Raw genomic sequence first — 21,425 nt, forward strand, 5'->3', positions numbered from 1 at the left:
ATAAGATTAAGGCTACTAGTGTGCCAAATTCTTCTAGGATCCCCATTTCCATTGATGCCGTGACTTTCCAAATTTCAAAGTAAAATTCAAAGCAAATTTTATTATCAATGAACATATATGTCACCATATACAACACTGAGATTCATTTTCCTCCGGGCATACTCAGCCAATCTATAGAATAGCAGCTATTAACTGGATCAATGAAAGATCAACCGGAGTGCAGAAGACAACAAACTGCAAATGCAGGTATAAATATATAGCAATAAATAAAGAGAACATGATAAAGAGTCTTTAAAAGTGAGATCAAATGGTTGTGGAAACATCTCAATGAATGGGCAAACCCTCTCTTAATCATAAAATCGTCCAGATCACCTTTTAGCTTTCTTCTTTATAGAAGAATGAGCAGAGAAAAAGAGCAGGGTCTTTTGGGTCTTTACAGCATGCCTGAGATATCGTCAGCAGTCACTTGTTTGTTGTGAGCACAAGATTTCCCAAGGTGGAAATTACTAATACGAGGGGGCATAATTTTAAGATGATTGGAGGAAAGAATACTGCAGGATGTCAGCGGTAAGTTTGTTTTGTTTTTATACACAGAGTGGTGAATCCATGGAATACATTGCCAGGGGTGGTGGTAAAGGTTGACACATAGGCGACATTTAAGAGACTCTCGGGAGGGGTGAATGAGGTATCCAGGGAGGGGTAGCACCTCTGGTGAAGGGGCAGCTCATTTATCTTTGGTCCCCACCAGACACTAAGCTCTGACCTATGACTCCAAGTAGCTGTTTTCATGCAACAGCGGCCACACCCCAGTACACCGCTTCGACAGCGGGCTAAACCAGGTGAGGGTAGCCGATGAGCCTCACACGCCAGTGAGATAGGGACATGCCTGTATTAACATGCAAAATCAGCTCCAGCAAACTGGGCAGATGAGATCTACAGGGAGATCCAAAGGACAGGAAGGTGGCATTGCAATGCTTCGAGGAGAGCCTAAGGCATGATGAGGCAGCTTCTGCAACCATGGAAGACCCCAGTTTGTAACGCTTATTTGTACCACTGGACCCAGACTTCTGAGGTGAAGAGAGTGGTACTGCCCCAGTGCAACGGTTTTTCCACTTTGAAAACTCTCCCGCACAGATCTCCTGTTATCGCCAGACACAACAGACAACCACGAGACTCTTAGTTCTATGGATGGTCCCCCTTCCACTGTTTAGTGACAGGTTAACACACCAGAGACTACAGATGCTGGAATCTGTTGTAACGAGGAATCTGCTGGAAGAACACAACAGATCAGGCAGCATCTGTGGGAAAGAAAGAGACTGTCGGTGTTTTGGGTTGAAATTGTGCGACTATCGACACTGGCACATGGAAAATTTCTTTCCTCCCACAGCCGCTGCTCGACCCGCCAAGTTCCTCCAACAGATTGTTAGCTGCAGATTAATCCCTCCCACGGTGGCTTGGAATGAGTCTCGTCCACCTTGGGGATTCACAGGAAGTCCTATGATCTATGGGACAGCAGAGTAAGGTGTTTTTTTTAAATATACAGAGAGAGGTGGCTGCTTGGAAAATGTTACTGGAGTGGTGGTAGAAGAGGATTGAAAAAACTCAGATAGGCACATGGATGATAGAAAAACAGACGGTGACGTGGGAGGCAAGGGTTAGTCTGATCTTCCAGTACATTGAAAGGTCAGGACAACATCATGGGTGGAATGTTCCACATTTAACTTTGTTCAATCTTCCAACAACAACAACAACAACAAAAAAAAACAAAAATGTATTATAAATGTGAGATGCTGGAAATCCACAGCACACACACAAAATGCTGGAGGAACTCAGCAGGTAAAACAGTATCTATGGAAAAGAGTAAACAGTCCACGTTTCCGGCTGAGACCCTTTCATCAGGACTGACGAAGTAGTGAAAATGTATTGCACTCAGAACACTCAGCATGCAACTTCTACTTGGCCAGTGATAATATCACAGTCTGCACTACAACACTTACCTCTCAGGTGCTGCCCTATGAGCATTGGACCTGAAACAGAGCAATAAGAAGAAATGAACCTCAGACAGCAAGCACGTACATGTCTTCTTCAAATCATGGTCATTCAATCTTAATATGCAAATCCGAGTGAAAGATAAATTATAAATTCCAAGTTGAGAGTAATCTGACTGGCGGCCGGGCGGGCTACTGCACAGGATCTAAAGAAACTGCATCATGAGCACTAGCCTCCCCAGCATCTGGGACTTTAAGGAGTGGTGCCCCAAAAAGGTGGCATCCATCATTAAGGACATCCCATCACCCAGACTAATCAAAATAGGACATACATGGTAAATGGTAGGGCATTGAAGAATGCAGTAGAACAGAGGGATCTAGGAATAATGGTGCATAGTTCCCTGAAGGTGGAATCTCATGTGGATAGGGTGGTGAAGAAAGCTTTTGGTATGCTGGCCTTTATTAATCAGAGCATTGAGTATAGGAGTTGGGATGTAATGTTAAAATTGTACAAGACATTGGTGAGGCCAAATTTGGAGCATTGTGTACAGTTCTGGTCACCCAATTACAGGAAAGATGTCAACAAAATAGAGAGAGTACAGAAAAGATTTACTAGAATTTTTGCTGGGTTTCAGCACCTAAGTTACAGAGAAAGGTTGAACAAGTTTGGTCTTTATTCCTTGGAGCGTAGAAGGTTGAAGGGGGGACTTGATAATGGTATTTAAAATTATGAGGGGGACAGATAGAGTTGATGTGGATAGGCTTTTTCCATTCAGAGTAGGGGAGATTCAAACAAGAAGACATGAGTTAAGAGTTAAGGGGCAAAAGTTTAGGGGTAACGCGAGGGGGAACTACTTTACTCAGAGAACGGCAGCTGTGTGGAACGAGCTTCCAGTAGAAGTGGTACAGGCAGGTTCGATTTTGTCATTTACAAAAAAATTGGATAGGTATATGGACAAGAATGGAATGGAGGGTTATGGGCTGAGTGCAGGTAGATGGGACTAGGTGACAGTAAGAGTTCGGCACGGACTAGAAGGGCCGAGATGGCCTGTTTCCATGCTGTAATTGTTACAGGACATGCCCTCTTCTCATTGCTACCATCAGGGAGAAGGGTACAGGAACCTGCAGGCACACACTCAACTTATGAAAATAAGGATGAAATTGACAAATGGATTACACACAAACAAACTAAAGTGCATAAATTAAATATTGTAAAGCACCGAACAGATTAACCAGTGACACTCTGAATGTGATAAGGCAAGGAGTTCAGAAGCCTAATGGCCTTGGGGGAAGAAACTGTTTCCCATCCTGACCACTCTTGTCTTTATGCATCAGAGTCTCCTGCCTGATGGTAGAAAGTCAAATAGGATGCTGGATGGATGGGTGGGATCATTGATCCCAATGATCCTAAGGGCCCTGCAAACTCAGCACTCTTGATAAATATCCCAGATGGATGGAAGGGAGATCCCTGTGATCCTCTGGGCCATTCTCACAGTCCGGAGAGAGATGTTAGTGATATTATACCTGATTTTGATCACAGACCTGGGTACTTATGGGTCATCTTACCCCAAGTCTTATCTCCATTCAGTGAAATAATGGCTGATTTGTGACCCAACTCAATGTTCTTCCCCTCTCCCCCACCCCTGCCCCTCCAACCCTTAAATAAGATAGCTTAACAAAACTGTAACAGAGAGTGGGAAACATACGTCCAGGGGCACAGAGAGTCCTTAATGTAGACTTTGATTCAGTATCCACCTTGACAACTGTGAGGTCAATGTGAAACGGTGTAATATGGAACGTGGTGAGATTAAGAATATGACAGTGTTGGAGCTTCCCAAAAACATTAGTCACCGGGACCAGACAAGACATATTTCAGGTTACTTCAGGAGGTGAGGGAAAAGTTTGTTAAGCTGTTAACAATGATATTGGTGTTCTCTCTACCCACAGGAATGGCACAGGAGGATTGAAGGTTAGAAAACGTTGCTCCGCTGTTTAAGAAAAGTAAGAGGGATAATATGGAAGTTATAGACCAGTGAGTTTTATGTCAGTGGTGGGCAAACTATTGGGGAGGATTGCTGGGGACAGGAGTGTTTAGAGTAGTATAATCCTATTCGGGATAGTCAACATGGCTTTGTGAAGGGCAGGTTGTGTCATGCACCTCATTGAGTTTTTTGAGGAGATTACAAACCAAACCAATGAAGATAGAGTGGAGGATGTGGTGCATATGGATTTCGGTATAGCATTTGATAAGGGTTCCCCACGGTGGGCACATGCAGAAACTTATGAGGCATGGGATCCTTGGCACTTGGCTGGGTGTATTTGGAGCTGTCTTGCCCACAGATGGCAGAAGATGTATTCTGCCTGGAGGTCGGTGATTAATGGAGTTCCACAGGATCTGTTCTGGGGCCCTTGCTCTTTGTGACTTTTGTAAATGACTTGGATGAGGAAGTGCAAGGGTGGGTTAGTAAGTTTGCAGATGACATGAAGGTTGGTGGTGTTGTGAATAGTGTAGAAAGCTGTTGTCGGTTGTAACAGGATATAGACGGGATGCAGAGTTCGGCGGAGAAGTGACGGAGTACGATCTTGAAAGGTATGACATGATACACTTCAGAAGATCAGAATTGAAGGCTGTGCACAAGGTCAGAGGCAGGATTCTTACCAGTTTGGAGGAACAAGAAGGATCTTGGGGTCCAAGTCCACAGTTCCCTCAAAGTTGACATGCAAGTTGATAGGGTGGTTAAGAAGGCGAATGATGTGCTGGCCTTCATTAGTCAGGCCACCGAATTCAAAAGTCGCAAGGTTATGTTGCAGCTCTATAAAACCCTGGTTAGACCATATTTAGAAATGGTTCAGAGGAGATTTCCTCCAAGAGGACTACAACTTTGTCAGTGGGTTTGGAGGCTTACATGCCTCAGTGACCTGCAGAGCTATGTTGGCTGGAGTCAGGGCTTATGTCACCCTCGCCAAACAGGTCAAAGGGTAGAAGCCGGACCAAGAGTGGTCCACCGATCCTCCAACTTCAGGGGTTCAGCTCAGGGCTAACCACCCTGACTGGTGGAACAAAGCTGTTACGGAAACAGCAATGAAGAATCCTTCTACATCTGAGTTTGATGGTATTCCTGAGTCTCCACCCTGGACTTGCCTGACTGACAGTAGTGAAAACCGCGAGGAAGCCCTGAACACCGTCAGACATGGAGGACCTTCATTGCTGTTCTAAACGCCAGTGGCAGAACGGGCAGTAAGATGAGATTTCTCAGGATGCTGCCTGGAATAAAAGACCTGTCTTAAGAAGAAAGGTTGACCGAGCTAGTGACTTTCTTCTTGGAGTGACGAGGATGAGAGGCAACTTGACAGAGGTATCTAAGAAATGATGTCGTATCTGTTAAATAGGGGCAGAGGACAATTCTGATTTGATGGAGAATGGACGTGAAAGCACAGAGGAACATCTGGAGAAATTTCTGAAACGCCCGTCCGCTGCTGTCGTTACTATGTGGTCAGGAATCTTTCGGAGGGTAGGCCTCAAAATCCCTGGCCTTGCCTGCTTTTGGCGACCGAGAAGGAGGTCAAATTGTTCGGACAGAGATGGCACTCAGTACTCGGTGATCAGAGAGCTGATCAGAGCTCGAAGTTTTCCGATGACTCAGAGTCGGATTGTGGTCGGCATGGCAGGGAGAGTTTTTCTTCCTTCTCCCGTCTGCGTGAGATGTGGGACATTTGAGAAACTTTGAACTTTACTGTGCTCACGGACTTTGTTCATCAAGTGATGGTATTTTTACACTGTTTGCAACTATATGTATAATTATGTGGTTTTGTCAGTTTTTTCAGTCTTGGTTTGTCCTGTGTTTTGTGATATCACACCGGAGGAAATAATGTATCATTTCTTAATGCATGCATTACTAAATGACAATAAAAGGGGACTACGTGCCTTCATAATCTAAAGATTACGATAGGCAGAGGAAGCGTGGACAGCCAGCACTTTTTTCCCAGGACAGCGATGGTCAATACCAGAGGACCTACATTTAAGGTGAGTGGAGGAAGGTTTGCCTCTCAAAAGTCCAACCCTACATCCCCGTCGTGAGAGGTGGAAGTGGGCAAGGCTGGCCAACGGGGCTCTGGTGAAGCTCTATGTACCAATCCCCTGTAGAGTGGATGAAATGGATTGCAGAAGTGTTGATGAAGTCCAACCCTACCATTGAGTTTGGACGATGGAGACAGGAGGTCATCCATGGCCTATGCTCCACTGGGAGTTAGTAAGTAAAGAGGAAGGTTTGGGGTGATGTTTTATTATTTTACACCGAAAGTGGTGGGTGCCTGGAATGTACTGCTGGAAGTGGTGGAAGAGGCTGTTATGGTTGGAACATTTAATAGATTCTTTCATATGCACATGGATGTAAGGAAAGTGGATGGTTATGGCTGGGTAGGAGGGAAGGGTTTGATTGATCATTGAGTACATTTATAGAGATGGGCATAGCATTGCTGGCTGAAGGACCTGTTCTAATGGAAAATTAGCAATCAATAATCAAATATCAGTTATCTATCAAGTAGGGGACCGTGCACAATCCTGATTTTGATGGAGACAGACATGACAGCGCAGCGGAACATCTGGAAAACTTCTGAAATGTCTGCTTTGCTACCGCTGCTACTGTGTGGTAACCGGAATCTCCAGAGCTGAAGGCCTCGAAATCCTCGGCTTTGCGTGTTTCAGCGGCCGGGGAGAGGTCGAAGGTGCTCGGCAGAGGATGGCGCTCGGGAGGCTGTATCGGAGAGGCTGGTTGGAAGCTCAGAGTTTTCGGACGGATGGACTCAGGGTCGGCTGCTTCCAAGGTATCATCGAGTTGACAGTGCCTGGAGGTTTATGGCTGGGAGTTTCTCCTTTTTGCCACCTGCTATCGGGGACTCGGGAGTCGATCGACTCGAGGACTTTTGAGACTTTTTTTGTAAACTGTGCCTATGGTTTGTTCTTCATCAAATTATGGTATTGCTTTGCACGGCTGTAACTATATGTTACAATTATGTGGTTTTGTCAGTGTTAGTCTTTGGTCTGTCTTGTTTTCTGTGATATCACGCCGGAGAAATTGCATTTCTAAATGACAATAAAAGAGGACTGAGTGTTCTCATAATCTAATCTAATATCAGTTGCTATTTTTGGAAGCAAGGTCCAAAACTCTACTATTTCTTGCATACAGAAATGTTTGCTGGACGACCTGACATTAATGCTACAGAGCACTTCACCTTACATCCTACCCTAATCCAAATGTTTAAGTAAATCCAGTGCAGAAATATTCTTCACAACAGTGGAAGAGCAGAAGGAAAGAGGCAATTATCCTCCAAGGCTAAACAATGTGGCAAAGTGAGGATGGAATTCGGAAGAATTTTATTGGCCCATTACATTTCAGTGCTAACTCCATCATCCAAATCCCTTACTCACTCTTCCTTCAGTTAGTCCTGACGAAGGGTCTCGGCCTGAAACGTCGACTGCACCTCTTCCTAGAGATGCTGCCTGGCCTGCTGCGTTCACCAGCAACTTTTATGTGTGTTGCTTGAATTTCCAGCATCTGCAGAATTCCTGTTGTTAACTCCATCATGGATGGTTCGAAACCCAGCTGTGAAAGCAGGGTTGGGCGAGGGGCTAGCAACTGCAACCCATAAAACCCAGAGCTACAGAAACATCATCACAACCTCCAAAAACCTCACCCCTGGGACAGGAAGGATCTTTAAAGATGGGCCACACTGGGGGATAACCTGAAAGACTGGCCCAGGACAGAGAACACTGGCGAGCTGCTGTCGGCAGCCTGTTTAATGGGCTAAACTAACGAGCAAACATTTCCAGGCTAATCTAGTATCATAATATCCAAAAATGGAAATGCATTTGAGAAGAAATGATCGATTAATTGGAGCGGTGTTAGAAAAGGTGGCACATATATAAAAGTAATTGACTATAAAAGGCGCGGTGCCTGTGAAGGGCGTGTTCCATGGTGTTTCTCAATAAATTTAAAAAAATCAATAAACATGAAAGAGGCTCAAGCTATGTTCATTTTAAGATCCAGTTTAAAGACGAAGGATTAGACATGTACAGAACATTGAAACAGAGTGAAATACATTATTTGCATCAAATCAAAACAGCAAGGACTTTGCTGGGCAAGTGTCGCCAATGCAGCATACACACCTGTAGCATAAGTCTTTTGGAACGCGGGAGAAAATTGAGACACCTCGACGAAAGCTAGGCAGTCACAGGGAGAACGTACAAACTCCTTACGGGCAGTGGTGGGAAATGAACCTGGGTCACGATCTCTGGTGTTGTAATAGCGTTACACCAACCACGATGCTAACATGCTGCCTCACTAATTAAAGAGGACCCCCCCCCCCCGCATCACCCAGGACATGCCCTTTCCTCATTGCTACCATCAGGGAGGAGGTACAGGAACCTGAAGACACGCACTCAACGATTCAGGAACAGCTTCTTTCCCTCTGCCATCTGATTTCTGAAAGGACATTGAACCCATGAACACTACCTCACTACTATTATATATTAAGTCTTCAGGGATTCAATATCCATTCAGAAGTGAAATAATCGTTTAAGGCATAAACCATGGTGAAGGTCCTAGATATTTTGCAGCAACCTTCATTAGGGAAAAGGAAGTTACTACCTGCATGGATTTCTTTGGTTTGCAGTAGCTGTTACGCACCGGCTGTCAGTCTGGTTTCATAAAGGAAGGCCTTGATTCAGAGGTGAGGTTCCAGAGACTGCCCAAAACATACGCACTCCCTCACACACAAATACAAGCGTGGGCTTGTATCCAGCCTGAAGTTATGAATATCGATTTTTCTTTCCAGTGAAGAAAATTCCCCCCTCCCTTTGTTCCCCACTCTGATCTTTTACCTCTTCTCACCTGCCTATTACTTCCCCCTGGGTCCCTCTCCCTCCTTCCTTCTCCTGCTGTCCACTCTCCTCTCCTGTCAGGTCCTTTCTTTTCCAGCCCTTGACCTCTCCCACCTGGCTTCACCTATCACCTTCCAGCCAGCACTTTTCTCTCACCCTGTTTAATTCAGACATCCCCCCGACCCTTCTTGAAGAAGAGCCTTGATCCGAAACGTAGACTGTCTACTCTTTTCCAGAGATGCTGCCTGACCTGCTGAGTTCCTCCAGCATTTTGTGTGTGTTGCTTTGGATTTCCGGCATCGGCAGATTTTCAAACATGGGCTTCCCTCTTGGTTTTATCCCTTCATGTCCACACTCCCAAACCTCATAGCATATCCAAAACCACACTGGTCTCTGGTTTTGTCCATGCACCTAATCATATTTTGTCAACACCCAGCTCCAGACAAGTACCTAACCAAACTTCCACCTAGAGCAAATATGCTCCAGAAGGAGTCAGCATGGTTTGGATACAGAAAGTCATGTTCCAAGAGGTTCTAAGTTCTATTTTAAGAGCTCCCCCAAAAGGTCATTAGGATAGGACTGTGATGATGTCTCTTTGGTTTTTAGCAAGGCCTTCAACAAAATCCTGCACGGACATCTGGTCTGGAAGGTTAGGTCCCTTGGACTTCAGGAAGAGCCAGTCGGGTGGATTCAAAATTGGCTCAGAGATAGGAAGCAGGAGGTTGTGATGAAAAGTTATTTCTCAGAAAAAAAAAATCAGAGTAAGCTTATTATCAAAGTACACGTATGTCACCATGTACAACCCTGACATTCATTTTGTTGCAGGCATACTCAATAAATCATTAATAGAGTAATAATCATAATAGAATCAACAAAAGACCAATCAATTTTGGGCGATCAACCAGACTGCAGAAGACAACAATGTCCAAATGGAAAAAGAAAGAAATAACTCATTTTAAAAAATAAGCAAATGAGCAATAAATATCGAGAACATGAGATGAAATGTCCTTGAAGATGAGTCAAGTGGTTGTGGGAACATTTAAATGATGGGGCAAGTGAAGTTGAGGGAAGTTATCCCCTTTGGTTCACAGCCCTGATGGTTGAGGGGTAATTTCCTGGACATGATGGTGTGAGTCCTGAGGCTCCTGTACAGGCAGTCCCCGGGTTACAAACAAGTTCCATTCTTAAGTCCGTCTTTAAGTTGGATTTGTACGTAAGTCGGAACAGGTACATCTGGTATTATTTAGTGTCAGCTAGTCAAACGTTTGTCTTAGTATATAGTTTACCTGTCAATGCATATACTGTAAAACACTTAAAAAACGTATGTATTTCAATAATTAAACCACTGCGTTGCTTAGTAATAATTGTAGCTTTCATCAGGGCAGGGCCTTTCTCATGCTCCATTATTCTCACTTTATCCTTTAAAATTGTTCCGATCGTTGACCGACTGTAGCCTAACGCTTTTCCAATGACCGATGGCGTTTCACCTCTTTCTGATCATTTTATTATTTCCACTTTATTTTCAATCGTGATCGTTTTCCGTCAACAGAACAGAAACACTGCGGATTCAGCAGCAGCCGCGGGCAGCGGGTCCTGAGCTTCCCCCGGGTCTTAAAGTTCACCCGCACGGAGACAGGTTAAATGGGACAAGTGGGGGCGGTGCTGACTGGAAAAGTGGGGGGGGGGGTCAGGGTGAATCTTGCTAAGAAAAATTTAAGCCAAATACAAAGTTGCACACTCAACACAGTGTTAACGGCACGCGATCCGACTTAAAATGGTGGATGGCGTTCTCCCTCCTTGAGCTGACGGATTTTTAATACTGTATAATAGGCTTTATGGCAGGCCGATCGTCAGCACGAGTTGTTCGTAACTCGGGGACTGCCTGTACCTTCTTGGCGGACAGCAGTGTGCTGCATCAGTCACTATTGCGACCCTATTATTTATTATTTACATAAATTACTTGGAGGTGAATGCACGAGGCTCGATAGGCAAGTTTGCAGATCACTCGAAAATAGGAGGTGTTGCAAAGAATGAGAAAGATTATCACAGATTACAGAGGGATCTAATCAATTATTAGGCAACACACACAAAATGCTGGAGGAACTCAGCAAGTCAGGCATCATCTAAGCATTACTATGTATTACTTGGATTTCCGGCATCTGCTGATTTTCTCGTCTACATCATTTAGGCAAGTGGGCCAAGAAGTGACAAATGGATTATCAATACAGAGTGAGGTGATGCATTTTGGAAAGTCATATCAGTGTAGGTAGGATTACACACTGAATGGTCCACAAGACCTCAAGGCATAGGAGCAAATCAGAACATTCAATCCATCGAGTCTGCTCCTCCATCATGGCTGATTTATTATCTCTCTCAACCCCATTCTCCTGCCTCCTCCCTAAACCCTTGACACCCTCACTGATCAGGAACCTATCAAACAGCACTTTAAATGTACCCAATGACTCACAAATTTCTGCAGGTGGACTGTGGACAACATCCTAACTGGCTGCATCTCTGTCTGGTATGGGGTGAGGGGCGACTGCACAGGATCCGAGTAAGCTGCAGGGAGTTGTAAGATTCGTCAAAACTAGTCAGCTCCATCAGGGGCACTAGTCTCCGTAGTATCCAGAACATCCTCAAGAAGCGATGCTTCAAAAAGGCAGCATCCATCATTAAGGACACCCCCCCCCACCTAGGACATAGAAACATAGAAAATAGGTGCAGGAGTAGGCCATTCGGCCCTTTGAGCCTGCACCGCCATTCAGTATGATCATGGCTGATCATCCAACTCAGAACCCTGTACCAGCCTTCCCCCCATTCCCCTTGATCCCTTTAGCCACAAGGGCCATATCTAACTCCCTCTTAAATATAGCCAATGAACTGGCCTCAACTGTTTCCTGTGGCAGAGAATTCCACAGATTCACCACTCTCTGTGTGAAGAAGTTTTTCCTAATCTCGGTCCTAAAAGGCTTCCCCTTTATCCTCAAACCGTGACCCCTCGTTCTGGACTTCCCCAACATCGGGAACAATCTTCCTGCATCTAGCCTGTCCAATCCCATGTCCTTTTCTCATTGTTACCATCAGGAAGGGGGTATAGAAGCCTAAAGGCACACACTCAACAATTCAGGAACAGCTTCTTCCCCTCTGTCATCAGATTTCTGAATGGCTATTGAACCCATGAACACTACCTCACTACTATTAAATATATTATATCCCTTTTCACCCTATTTCTCTCTCCTTTTCTCCCTTCCTCTATCCCACACCTGTACTTCTCTTGCCTCAGTACATGCTCAGTACTGCTGGGGACACAAATCCAGGAACAGCTTCTTCCCCTCTGCCATCCATTTCTAAATGGACATTGATCCCATGAACACTACCTCACTATTTTTGCACACCTTATTTAATTATAATACATACACACTGTAATTCACAGTTTCTCCCCCATTATCACGTATTGCATTGTACTGCTGCCGCAGAGTTACCAAATCTCATGACATATGCCGGTGGTATTAAACCTGACTCTGATATGCCCTCCACAACCATCTGTGGCAACGATTTCCATAACCTCTATTGCACTCTCCTTCCCTCTCACTTCTCCAGACTGTTGAACTGCCACAGGGAATCCGGCTGGGAAGGTGTTAACATCCCAGTCGATCCGGATGGAACAGCGGGCGGGGGGGGGGGGAAGGTGGGGTATATGTCCCGGGGATCCCGGTGGGAGGGGGGCAATGTAACACCCCAGTCGATCCGGGTGGGACGGGGGGAGGGGGTTATGTCCCTGGGATCCCGGTGGGAGGGGGGCAATGTAACACCCCAGTCGATCCGGGTGGGACGGTGGGACGGGGTTATGTCCCTGGGATCCCGGTGGGAGGGGGGCAATGTAACACCCCAGTCGATCCGGGTGGGACGGGGGGAGGGGGTTATGTCCCTGGGATCCCGGTGGGAGGGGGGCAATGTAACACCCCAGTCGATCCGGGTGGGACGGGGGGAGGGGGTTATGTCCCTGGGATCCCGGTGGGAGGGGGGACAAACATCCCAGAGGATCCGGGCGGGGAGGGGTTTACGCATGAGTTGGGGGGGGTAACAAGTGTGAACATCTAGAGAATCAGAGGCTGCTAAGACGGTAATGAGTGGAGGGCGTTTACTCAAGGGACTGACCTCCCCGACTCAACAAGTTTTAAAGCAAAGGCCAAGCCCCGGACCTACCTGTGGCCATCGTCCCGCTGCGCGCTCTGTATTGTGGGCGCCATGGCACCGCGCCGCGCGAAGGCTGACGGGAATGCAGAGGTCTCCCGCACTACGAGTCCCAGACTGCCCCGCGGAGCGCCAAGGGCATGCGCTATAGGTGACAATGGCGGCGAGAACGCAGCTGATGCTGACTCCGCCCACCCCCATCCCCCACCGCAGTTGCTGCTCCGCCTCCGGGCACTGGCCACGCCCCAATGCTGCTCCCGCCTCGGAACCTGACAGATCAAGGACGATTAATAACTTTCACTATTCTTTGTCACCGTTCCTACCTTGATCTGTGCAACAATCTTAATGAGCTTGCTTTCTGTCTTGGCTCTGACGGAAACGTCTCTTATTTTTGTTCTAATTTTGATTACTTCTTTTAAAATTTGTGTTTCATTTCTATTTTTTCTCATGATGATACTGGCACGAAGCCTGGAACTATTTCACTGTACTTCTGCACGCGATGATAATGAACTTGACTTCGATCTCCGCAGATGCCGTCTGGTCTGCCAAGTATTTTCCGTATTTGCTGTTTTCACTTCAAATCTCCAGCATCTGCACTCCCTTACAAGTCTTACAAAAAGTAGTGGATACGGCCCAGTCCTTCATGGCTAAACCACTGCCCACCATTGAGCATATCTACACGGAACGCTGTCGCAGGAAGGCAGCATTCCGCATCAAAGATCCTCACCATCCAGGACATGCTCTCTTCTCACTGCTGCCATCAGGAAAAAAGGTACAGGAGCCTCAGGACTCACACCACTGTGTTCAGGAACAGTCAACCATCAGGCTCCTGAACCAAAGGGGATAACTTCACTCAGCTTCACCTGCACTATCACTGAACTGTCCCCACAAACAATGGACTCAATTTCAAGGACTCTTCATCTCCTTTTCTTGGAATTTATTACTTAGTTATTATTAATAATACTAGTCCTTTCCTTTGTCTGCATTTGCACAGTTTGTGGCCTTCTGCACTTGGGATGAATGCCCAAGTTGGGCAGTCTTTCATTGATCTTCTCTACCTCTGATCCTCTGATGAGAACTGGCTCATGGACCTCTCCTGGTTTCCTTCTTCTCGGACTGCAATAGCGTCACAGTAACGTCGATGCTACCATGCCTCTTTGGTTTTGTTGGCGTTGAGTGAAAGATAGATAGATAGATATACTTTATTGATCCTGAGGGAAATTGGGTTTCGTTACAGCCGCACCAACCAAGAATAGAGCATAAATATAGCAATACAAAAACCACAAACAATCAAACAACAATATGCAAACTATGCCAGATGGAAAATAAGTCCAGGACCAGCCTATTGGCTCAGGGTGTCTGACCCTCCACAGGAGGAGCTGCACGTTCCATGGCCACAGGCAGGAACGACCTCCCGTGATGCCCAGTGTTGTATCTCGGTGGAATATGGCTGGAGTCCAACAGTAAAAAGTTCAATATCCGGTCTACGAACATGTTCCTCAATGGTAATATGACCAGGATTGCACCATCCATTGTTAACCAGAACAGTAAGCCCCACCTCCCCCTCATACCCCATCTGTTATTTATTTTTATACACATATTCTTTCTCTCACTCTCCTTTTTCTCCCTCTGTTTCTCTGACTATACCCCTTGCCCATCCTCTGGGTTCCCCCCCCCCGTCTTTCTCCCCGGACCTCCTGTCCCATGATCCTCTCGTATCCCCTTTTGCCAATCACCTGTCCAGCTCTTGGCTCCATCCCTCCCCCTCCTGTCTTCTCCTATCATTTTGGATCTCCCCCTCCCCCTCCCACTTTCAAATCTCTTACTAACTCTTCATTCAGTTAGTCCTGACGAAGGGTCTCGGCCTGAAACATCGTCTGTACCTCTTCCTAGAGATGCTGCCTGGCCTGCTGTGTTCACCAGCAACTTTGATGTGTGTTGCTTGAATTTCCAGCATCTGCAGAATTCCTGTTGTTTACAGTAAGCCCCCAACTCCTTCATGCTTACCGCTCTCAGTGCACTTCCAGTCAGCCCGAATGGTCTGGAAGCCGTCCATGGAAAAGTTTTGATCAGGTATGTCCTCGTGCAGCCCCAGTAAAACACATAACACTGCACTCCCGAAATGTTCTCTGACGCCTGGCTAGTGCCGTCAACTCGTCCATTTTATTACCCACCGAACTCCTCTTCTCCATAAGTCTCTGTTGTCTCGACCCGGTTCTCTTTCCTCGAAAGATGGTTGTTATGGCACCACTGAACGAGATGTCCAATCTCCAACATGCTGATTTGTCACTCCAGCAACAAACAGTGGTGTCACTAGCAAACTTACCACCTGGACAACACAAACACCCATGTCAAGATGCTGTTCATCGACTATAGCTCAGCATTTAATACCATCATTCCCACAATCCTGATCGTGGTTGCAGAACCCGGGCCTCTGTACATCCCTCTGCAATTGGATCCTCGACTTCCTAATCAGAAGACCACAGTCTGTGCAGATTGGTGATAACATATCTTCCTCGCTGACGATCAACACTTCAGGGGTGTGTGCTTAGCCCACTGCTCTAATCTCTATATACACATGACTGTCTGGCTAGGCATAGCTCAAATACCATCTATAAATTTGCTGACGATACAACCATTGTTGATAGAATCTCAGGTGGTGACGAGAGGGCGTACAGGAGTGAGATATGCCAACCAGTTGAGTGGGGCCGCAGCAACAACCTCAACGTCAGTAAGACGAAAGAGCTGATTGTGGACTTCAGGAACAGTAAGATGGAGGAACACATACCAATCCTTATAGAGGGATCAGAAGTGGAGAGAGTGAGCAATTTCAAGTTCCTGGGTGTCAAGGTCTCTGAGGATCTAACCTGGTCCCAATTTATCGATGCAGTTATAAAGAAGGCAAGACTGCTGTTATACTTTATTAGGAGTTTGAAGAGATTTGGCATGTCAACAAATACACTCAAAAACTTCTATAGTTGCACCGTGGAGAGCATTCTGACAGGCTGCACCACTGTCTGGTATGGAGGGGCTACTGCACAGGACCAAAAGAAGCTGCAGAAGGTCATAAATCTAGTCAGCTCCATCTTGGGCACCAGCCTACAAAGTACCCAGGACATAATGTTAGTGAAATAGAACAATTCTTGTATACAATTTTTCCTTAATATAGGTTCCTTAAGGTTGTCATAGATGGGAGAAGAAGTGGGGATAAGCTCCCACCGCCTCCCCCAGCCTCACTTTAGGTTGCAGTTTGATGTTTCACATCGTCAGTGCTATACGAGCTTCGCGATTTGCGTGATTTGATTGAGGTGCTTCAGCACAGAACTGAATCTGCCGCTGTGGCCTGCAACCTTTGACGCAGCACTGAAGTGACTCGTTGGCTGTGGCTCCGGCCATCGGCTCCTGGACCGGCCTCACTCACCTTGGCGGCTCGTGGCTGTGGACTCACTTCTGGGGACTCTGTGGTTTGATGACCAAAGTTTCATTTTATCATCAAAGTATGCATGCAGTATACAACTCTGAGGTTCATCTTCTCCAGATAGCAACAAAATACAGAAAAATGATGGACTGCATTGAAAGAAAAGACCCAACCCCCCACGCATGAAAAAAAGAAATAAAACTCACAAACCCAAACCCCCAAATCCCACCCTCACACAGATTGCCTACTTGGGTACCACAGCTAGAACATCAAACCCCTAACCCCCAGGCCACTTCCATGCAAAAACAGCCGCAATAACATCAAACACCAGCCCCTCTCTCACCCAAAAGAGTATAATATCAAACACCTGCCAATTGGCAAAAAAAAAACCCTGGAAACTGAAGGAGACCAACATAAACTACTGATGTTCTCCATTACAGATGAAGAGTCTCGGCCTGAAATGTCGACTGTACTCTTTTCCATAGACGCTGCTTTTCCTGTGGAGTTCCCCCAGCATTTTGTGTGCATTGCTTGGATTTCCAGCATCTGCAGATTTTCTCTTGTTACAAGTGTTTAATGTTCTTTGTGTTATTTGTTGGCTTTTTGTTGTTTTGTGCGATTTGCTCTTTTTTCCCACGTATTTGATGTTCTTTGGTGTGTGGGGTTTTTCCTTAAACCAGTTCTATGCTGTTTATTTGTTATGTGGTTGCCTGTAAGACAAATCTCAAGGATGTAAAGTGTTTGGATACTTTGATAATAAATATCCTTGGAATGTTCAACCTAGTAAATGGCATGCGCCTCGAATAGTCTCTGATAACCAAGTCCAGCCTCTGGCCTTCACGTGTGGCTTAGCTACGAAACTTGGTGGAACCGTTTCTACTGATAGGAGAAGGGACAAAGGTGGGTTACTGGCATAGAAACATAAAAAACCTACAGCACAATACAGGCCCTTTGGCCCACAAAGCTGTGCCGAACATGTCAGTACCTTAGAAATTACCTAGGCTTACCCATGGCCCTCTATGTTTTTGAGCTCCATGTACCTGTCCAGGAATCTCTTAAAAGACCCTATTGTATCCGCCTCCACCATCGTTGCCAGCAACCCATTCCATGCACTTACCACTCTCTGTGTAAAAAAACTTACCCATGACATCTTGACACCAGTTGCTTTGGGCAGATTATGCTCATTGGCCATGGTTGGCAGGAGATGATCTCAGACCTCCAATAAACAAGAAAACATCTTCAGGTGCTGGAAATCCAAGCAACACACACAAAATGCTGGAGGAACTCAGCAGGCCAGGCAGCATCCATGGAAGAGAGTACAGTTGACCCTTCAGCAGGATTGGAGGATGAAAGGTGAGGAGTAGATTTATAAGGTGGGAGGAAGGAAGGGAGAAGCACAAGGTGACAAGTGAAACTGCGAGTGGGTGTCATGTTCCGGTCCGTGAAGTCCGCATTTCGGTTCACGTTCCGGTCTGTGGATTCAGGACTTCGGGTCTTCCAGCTGTCCCTTGTTTCGGTGAGTTAATCATAGGCACCTGATTCCCATCTTGAGGCTTGGAATATAAGTAGCCTTGGGGTTGAGTGTGGGCTGCTCGTTTGTCTTGTCAGTCCCCCTTGGAGCAACCTGCTGATGGAAGGGTAGTGAAACCATTTGTGATCTCTAGGCCTGGTTGGAGAACCATTGCTTCATGGATGCTTGCTGTTGGTAGTCAGGGCTGTCTTTGCGGTATGGATTCGGCTGTTTCCTGGGCCAGCTGAGTGGCTGCTAGCCACTCCGAGCTAGATAGGGATCGGGCTGTTTCCGTAGCCAGCTGAGGTTGCTGGCTGAACTAAGACTCGGAGCTTCCCCAGAGCAGAGATGGAACTGTCTGTTGTTCTTTGGTGTTTGTCTCTTCTTGTCCTTGCCTCTGTGGGGTAAGCTAGGCCGTTTTGCTGTTGCACTGCGGGGGGATCTATCTTGTCTTGTCCTCGGCTCCAGGGGGTAAGTCAGGCTGTTCTGCTGTTGCCCTGTGGAGGGTCCGTCTTGTCTTGTCCTCGCCTCTGTGGGGTAAGTCAGGCTGTTTTACTGTTGCCCTGTGGGGGTATCTGTCTTGTCTTGTCCTTGCCTCTGTTGGGTAAATCTGGCCGTTCTGCCGTTACCTGACAGAGGGACCTGTCCCACCTTGGTGTGGAGATGAAGTTGAGTCCCGGCTTGTCTTAGGATAAGTCCCGGCTCTATGTTGATGCTCAGTTCCCAGTCTGTCTCTGAGCTCCAAGAACCCAAGCCTCAACGATCCCGAGGCCAAGCTCCAAGAACCCAAGCCTCAATGATCCCGTGGCCAAGCTCCAAGAACCCTAGCCTCGATGATCCCACAGCCAAGCTCCAAGAACCCTAGCCTCGACGATCCCGTGGCCAAGCTCCAAGAACCCTAGCCTCGACGATCCCGTGGCCAAGCTCCAAGAACCCTAGCCTCGACGATCCCGTGGCCAAGCTCCAAGAACCCTAGCCTCGACGATCCCGTGGCCAAGCTCCAAGAACCCTAGCCTCGACGATCCCGTGGCCAAGCTCCAAGAACCCTAGCCTCGATGATCCCACAGCCAAGCTCCAAGAACCCTAGCCTTGAGGACCCCGCAGCCAAGCTCAAGACCCAAAGCCTCGAGGACTCTGCAGCCAAGCTCAAGACCCAAGACCCCAACCTGCAGCCATGTCATGTCCTTGCCTGGTTCTGGGGTCCGAGCCCGAGGCAAGACCCAGGTTCTGGGTCCTTGTCCAGTCTCAGGCTCGGAGTCCAAGCCTTGTCTCCTAGTCCATGGTTTCTAGTCCTGGTCCCGCTTTCCCTAGCCCAAGCCTGCGTTCTTGTCCCTGCTCCTGGTCTGAATCCTGTCACGTCCCTACTCTAGTCAAGTCCTGTTCCTTGTACTTCAGTGTCTGTGTCTTGCATTTGGGTCCGTTCCCAGCACCCCATTGTGACAGGGGGAGGAGTGAAGTAAAGAGCTAGGAAGTAGATTGGGCTGGAGAAGGGGGAATCCGATCGGAGAGGACAGAAGGCCATGGAAGAAAGGAAGTGGGTGGCAATAGACAATAGGTGCAGGAGTAGGCCCTTCGGCCCTTCGAGCCAGCACCACCATTCACTGTGATCATGGCTGATCATCCACAATCAGTGCCCCGTTCCTACCTTCTCCCCATATCCCTTCACTCCGTTATCTTTAAGAGCTCTATCTAACTCTTTCTTGAAAGCATCCAGAGAATTGGCCTCCACTACCTTCTGAGGCAGAGAGGCATTCCAGAGATCCGCAACTCTCTGGCACCAGAGGAAGGCAATGGGCAGGCAAGTAGATAGGGTGAGAGAGGAAAAAGGGAATGGGGAATGATGAAGGAGGAAGAGGCATTATCTGAAGTTCTGATGTTCATGCCACCAGGTTGGAGGTGATCCAGGCAGAATATAAGGTGTTGTTTCTCCAACCTGTGGTGGCCTCATCACAACAGTAGAGGAGCCCATGGATTGACATACAGTATCGGAATGGGAATGGGAACTGGAATTAAAATGGGTGGTCACTGGGAGATCCTGCTTGTTTAGTCTCCCAATCTACATCGGTTCTCACCGATATACAGGAGGCCACAATGGGAGCACCGTACACGGTATATGACCCCCAACAGGCTCACAGGTGAAGTGTTGCCTCACTTAGAACCACTGTTTGGGGCCCTGAATGGCAGTCAGGGAGGAGGTGTGAGGGCAAGTATAGCAGTTGTTCGGCTTGCAAAGTTAAGTGCCAGGAGGGAGAGCAGTGGGGAGGGACGAATGGATGAAGGAGTCGTGTCGGGAACAATCCCTGCAGAAAGTGCGGGGGAGGGAAAGATGCGCTTGGTGGTGGGATCCCGTTGGAGGTGGCGGAGTTTTTGGAGAATTACGTGCCGGACGCGGAGGCTGGTGGGGTGGTAGGTGAGGACAAGAGGAACCCCAGTCCTGGAAGGGTAACGAGAGGATGGGGTAAGAACAGACGTGCTGAAATGGAAGAGATATGGTTGAGAGCAGCATTGATGGTGGCGAAAGGAAAGCCCGTTTCTTTGAATGAGGAGGACATTTTCTTCGCTCTGGAATGAAAAGCCTCACCCCGAGAGCAGAGGCGGTGGAGACGGAGGAATTGAGAGAAGGGGATGACGTTTTTTTCAAGTAACAGGGTGGGAAAGAGGTAGAATCCGTCGGTTTATAATAGACATCAGCACATAAGCTGTCTCCAGAGATAGAGACAGAGAGATGGTGAAAGGGGAGGGAGGTGCCGGAAACAGCCCGGGTAAATTTGAGGGCAGGGTGAAAGTTGGGAGGCTCAAACCTCCGCTGCCTTGCGGCCATACCCACTCACGGGGGAGGTTTCGGGAGTAAACCCCGAGGGAAATATACAGCATCTCGGTAACCTACTGGGAATCTATGGCATACCACCCCTTAAAGAGCCACAGCCATGCATCAAAAGTACATTGGAGCCCTGGGTAAACAGCCTAAAGGAATTTGAGCGACACACATCAAAGTTGCTGGTAAACGCAGCAGGCCAGGCAGCATCTCTAGGAATTTGACCTTTGTCCCATTTCCGGAGGAATCTGCAGTTCCCACGTTGGCTAGCCGGTTACTATCGAACGGGAAAGTCATCTTCCACCCCGATGGCGATCTTTCAACATTTTCTTTTAATCTCCCATGTAACTGGTGTCTCCCACAGAAGTCAAGGTATCCGATTTTTCGCATAAATTTTTTTTGGAACCTAACCCTTCGTTCGCCCGAATTTAGTCTACTGTGCATCCCTTCACTAATGTGCTGGCCGAGCTCCAACGTCCTTTGTGCTCGCCCCTCATCCCCGATGTTAACCTGGCCCCCTTTGTCCTGATGGGTCCGGCGCTCCGCAAACTCCCCGGGCTCAGATCGCCGTCAATCACGCTGCAGCCCCGCCCCTCCCCTCCCCCGGTACACTGCGCCTG

At 47.3% G+C, this 21,425-nt stretch overlaps 1 protein-coding gene across 1 annotated transcript in view; it reads right to left on the bottom strand.

Moving 5' to 3' along the window:
• The window catches only part of paf1 (PAF1 homolog, Paf1/RNA polymerase II complex component), a 60,531-nt gene extending 47,351 nt beyond the window's left edge, over positions 1–13,180 (bottom strand). Inside the window, exons 1-2 of the mRNA XM_063061257.1 lie at positions 13,075–13,180; positions 1,998–2,027 (exon numbers count right to left, since the gene is read on the bottom strand). Of these exons, the coding sequence (XP_062917327.1) occupies positions 1,998–2,027; positions 13,075–13,118 (74 nt within the window). The 5' untranslated portion in view covers positions 13,119–13,180. The remainder of the gene's footprint in view (positions 1–1,997; positions 2,028–13,074) is intronic.
• Between the last annotated feature and the right edge of the window lie 8,245 nt (positions 13,181–21,425).

Source organism: Mobula hypostoma, chromosome 10 (assembly GCF_963921235.1).
Source record: "Mobula hypostoma chromosome 10, sMobHyp1.1, whole genome shotgun sequence".
NCBI lineage: Eukaryota > Metazoa > Chordata > Chondrichthyes > Myliobatiformes > Myliobatidae > Mobula > Mobula hypostoma.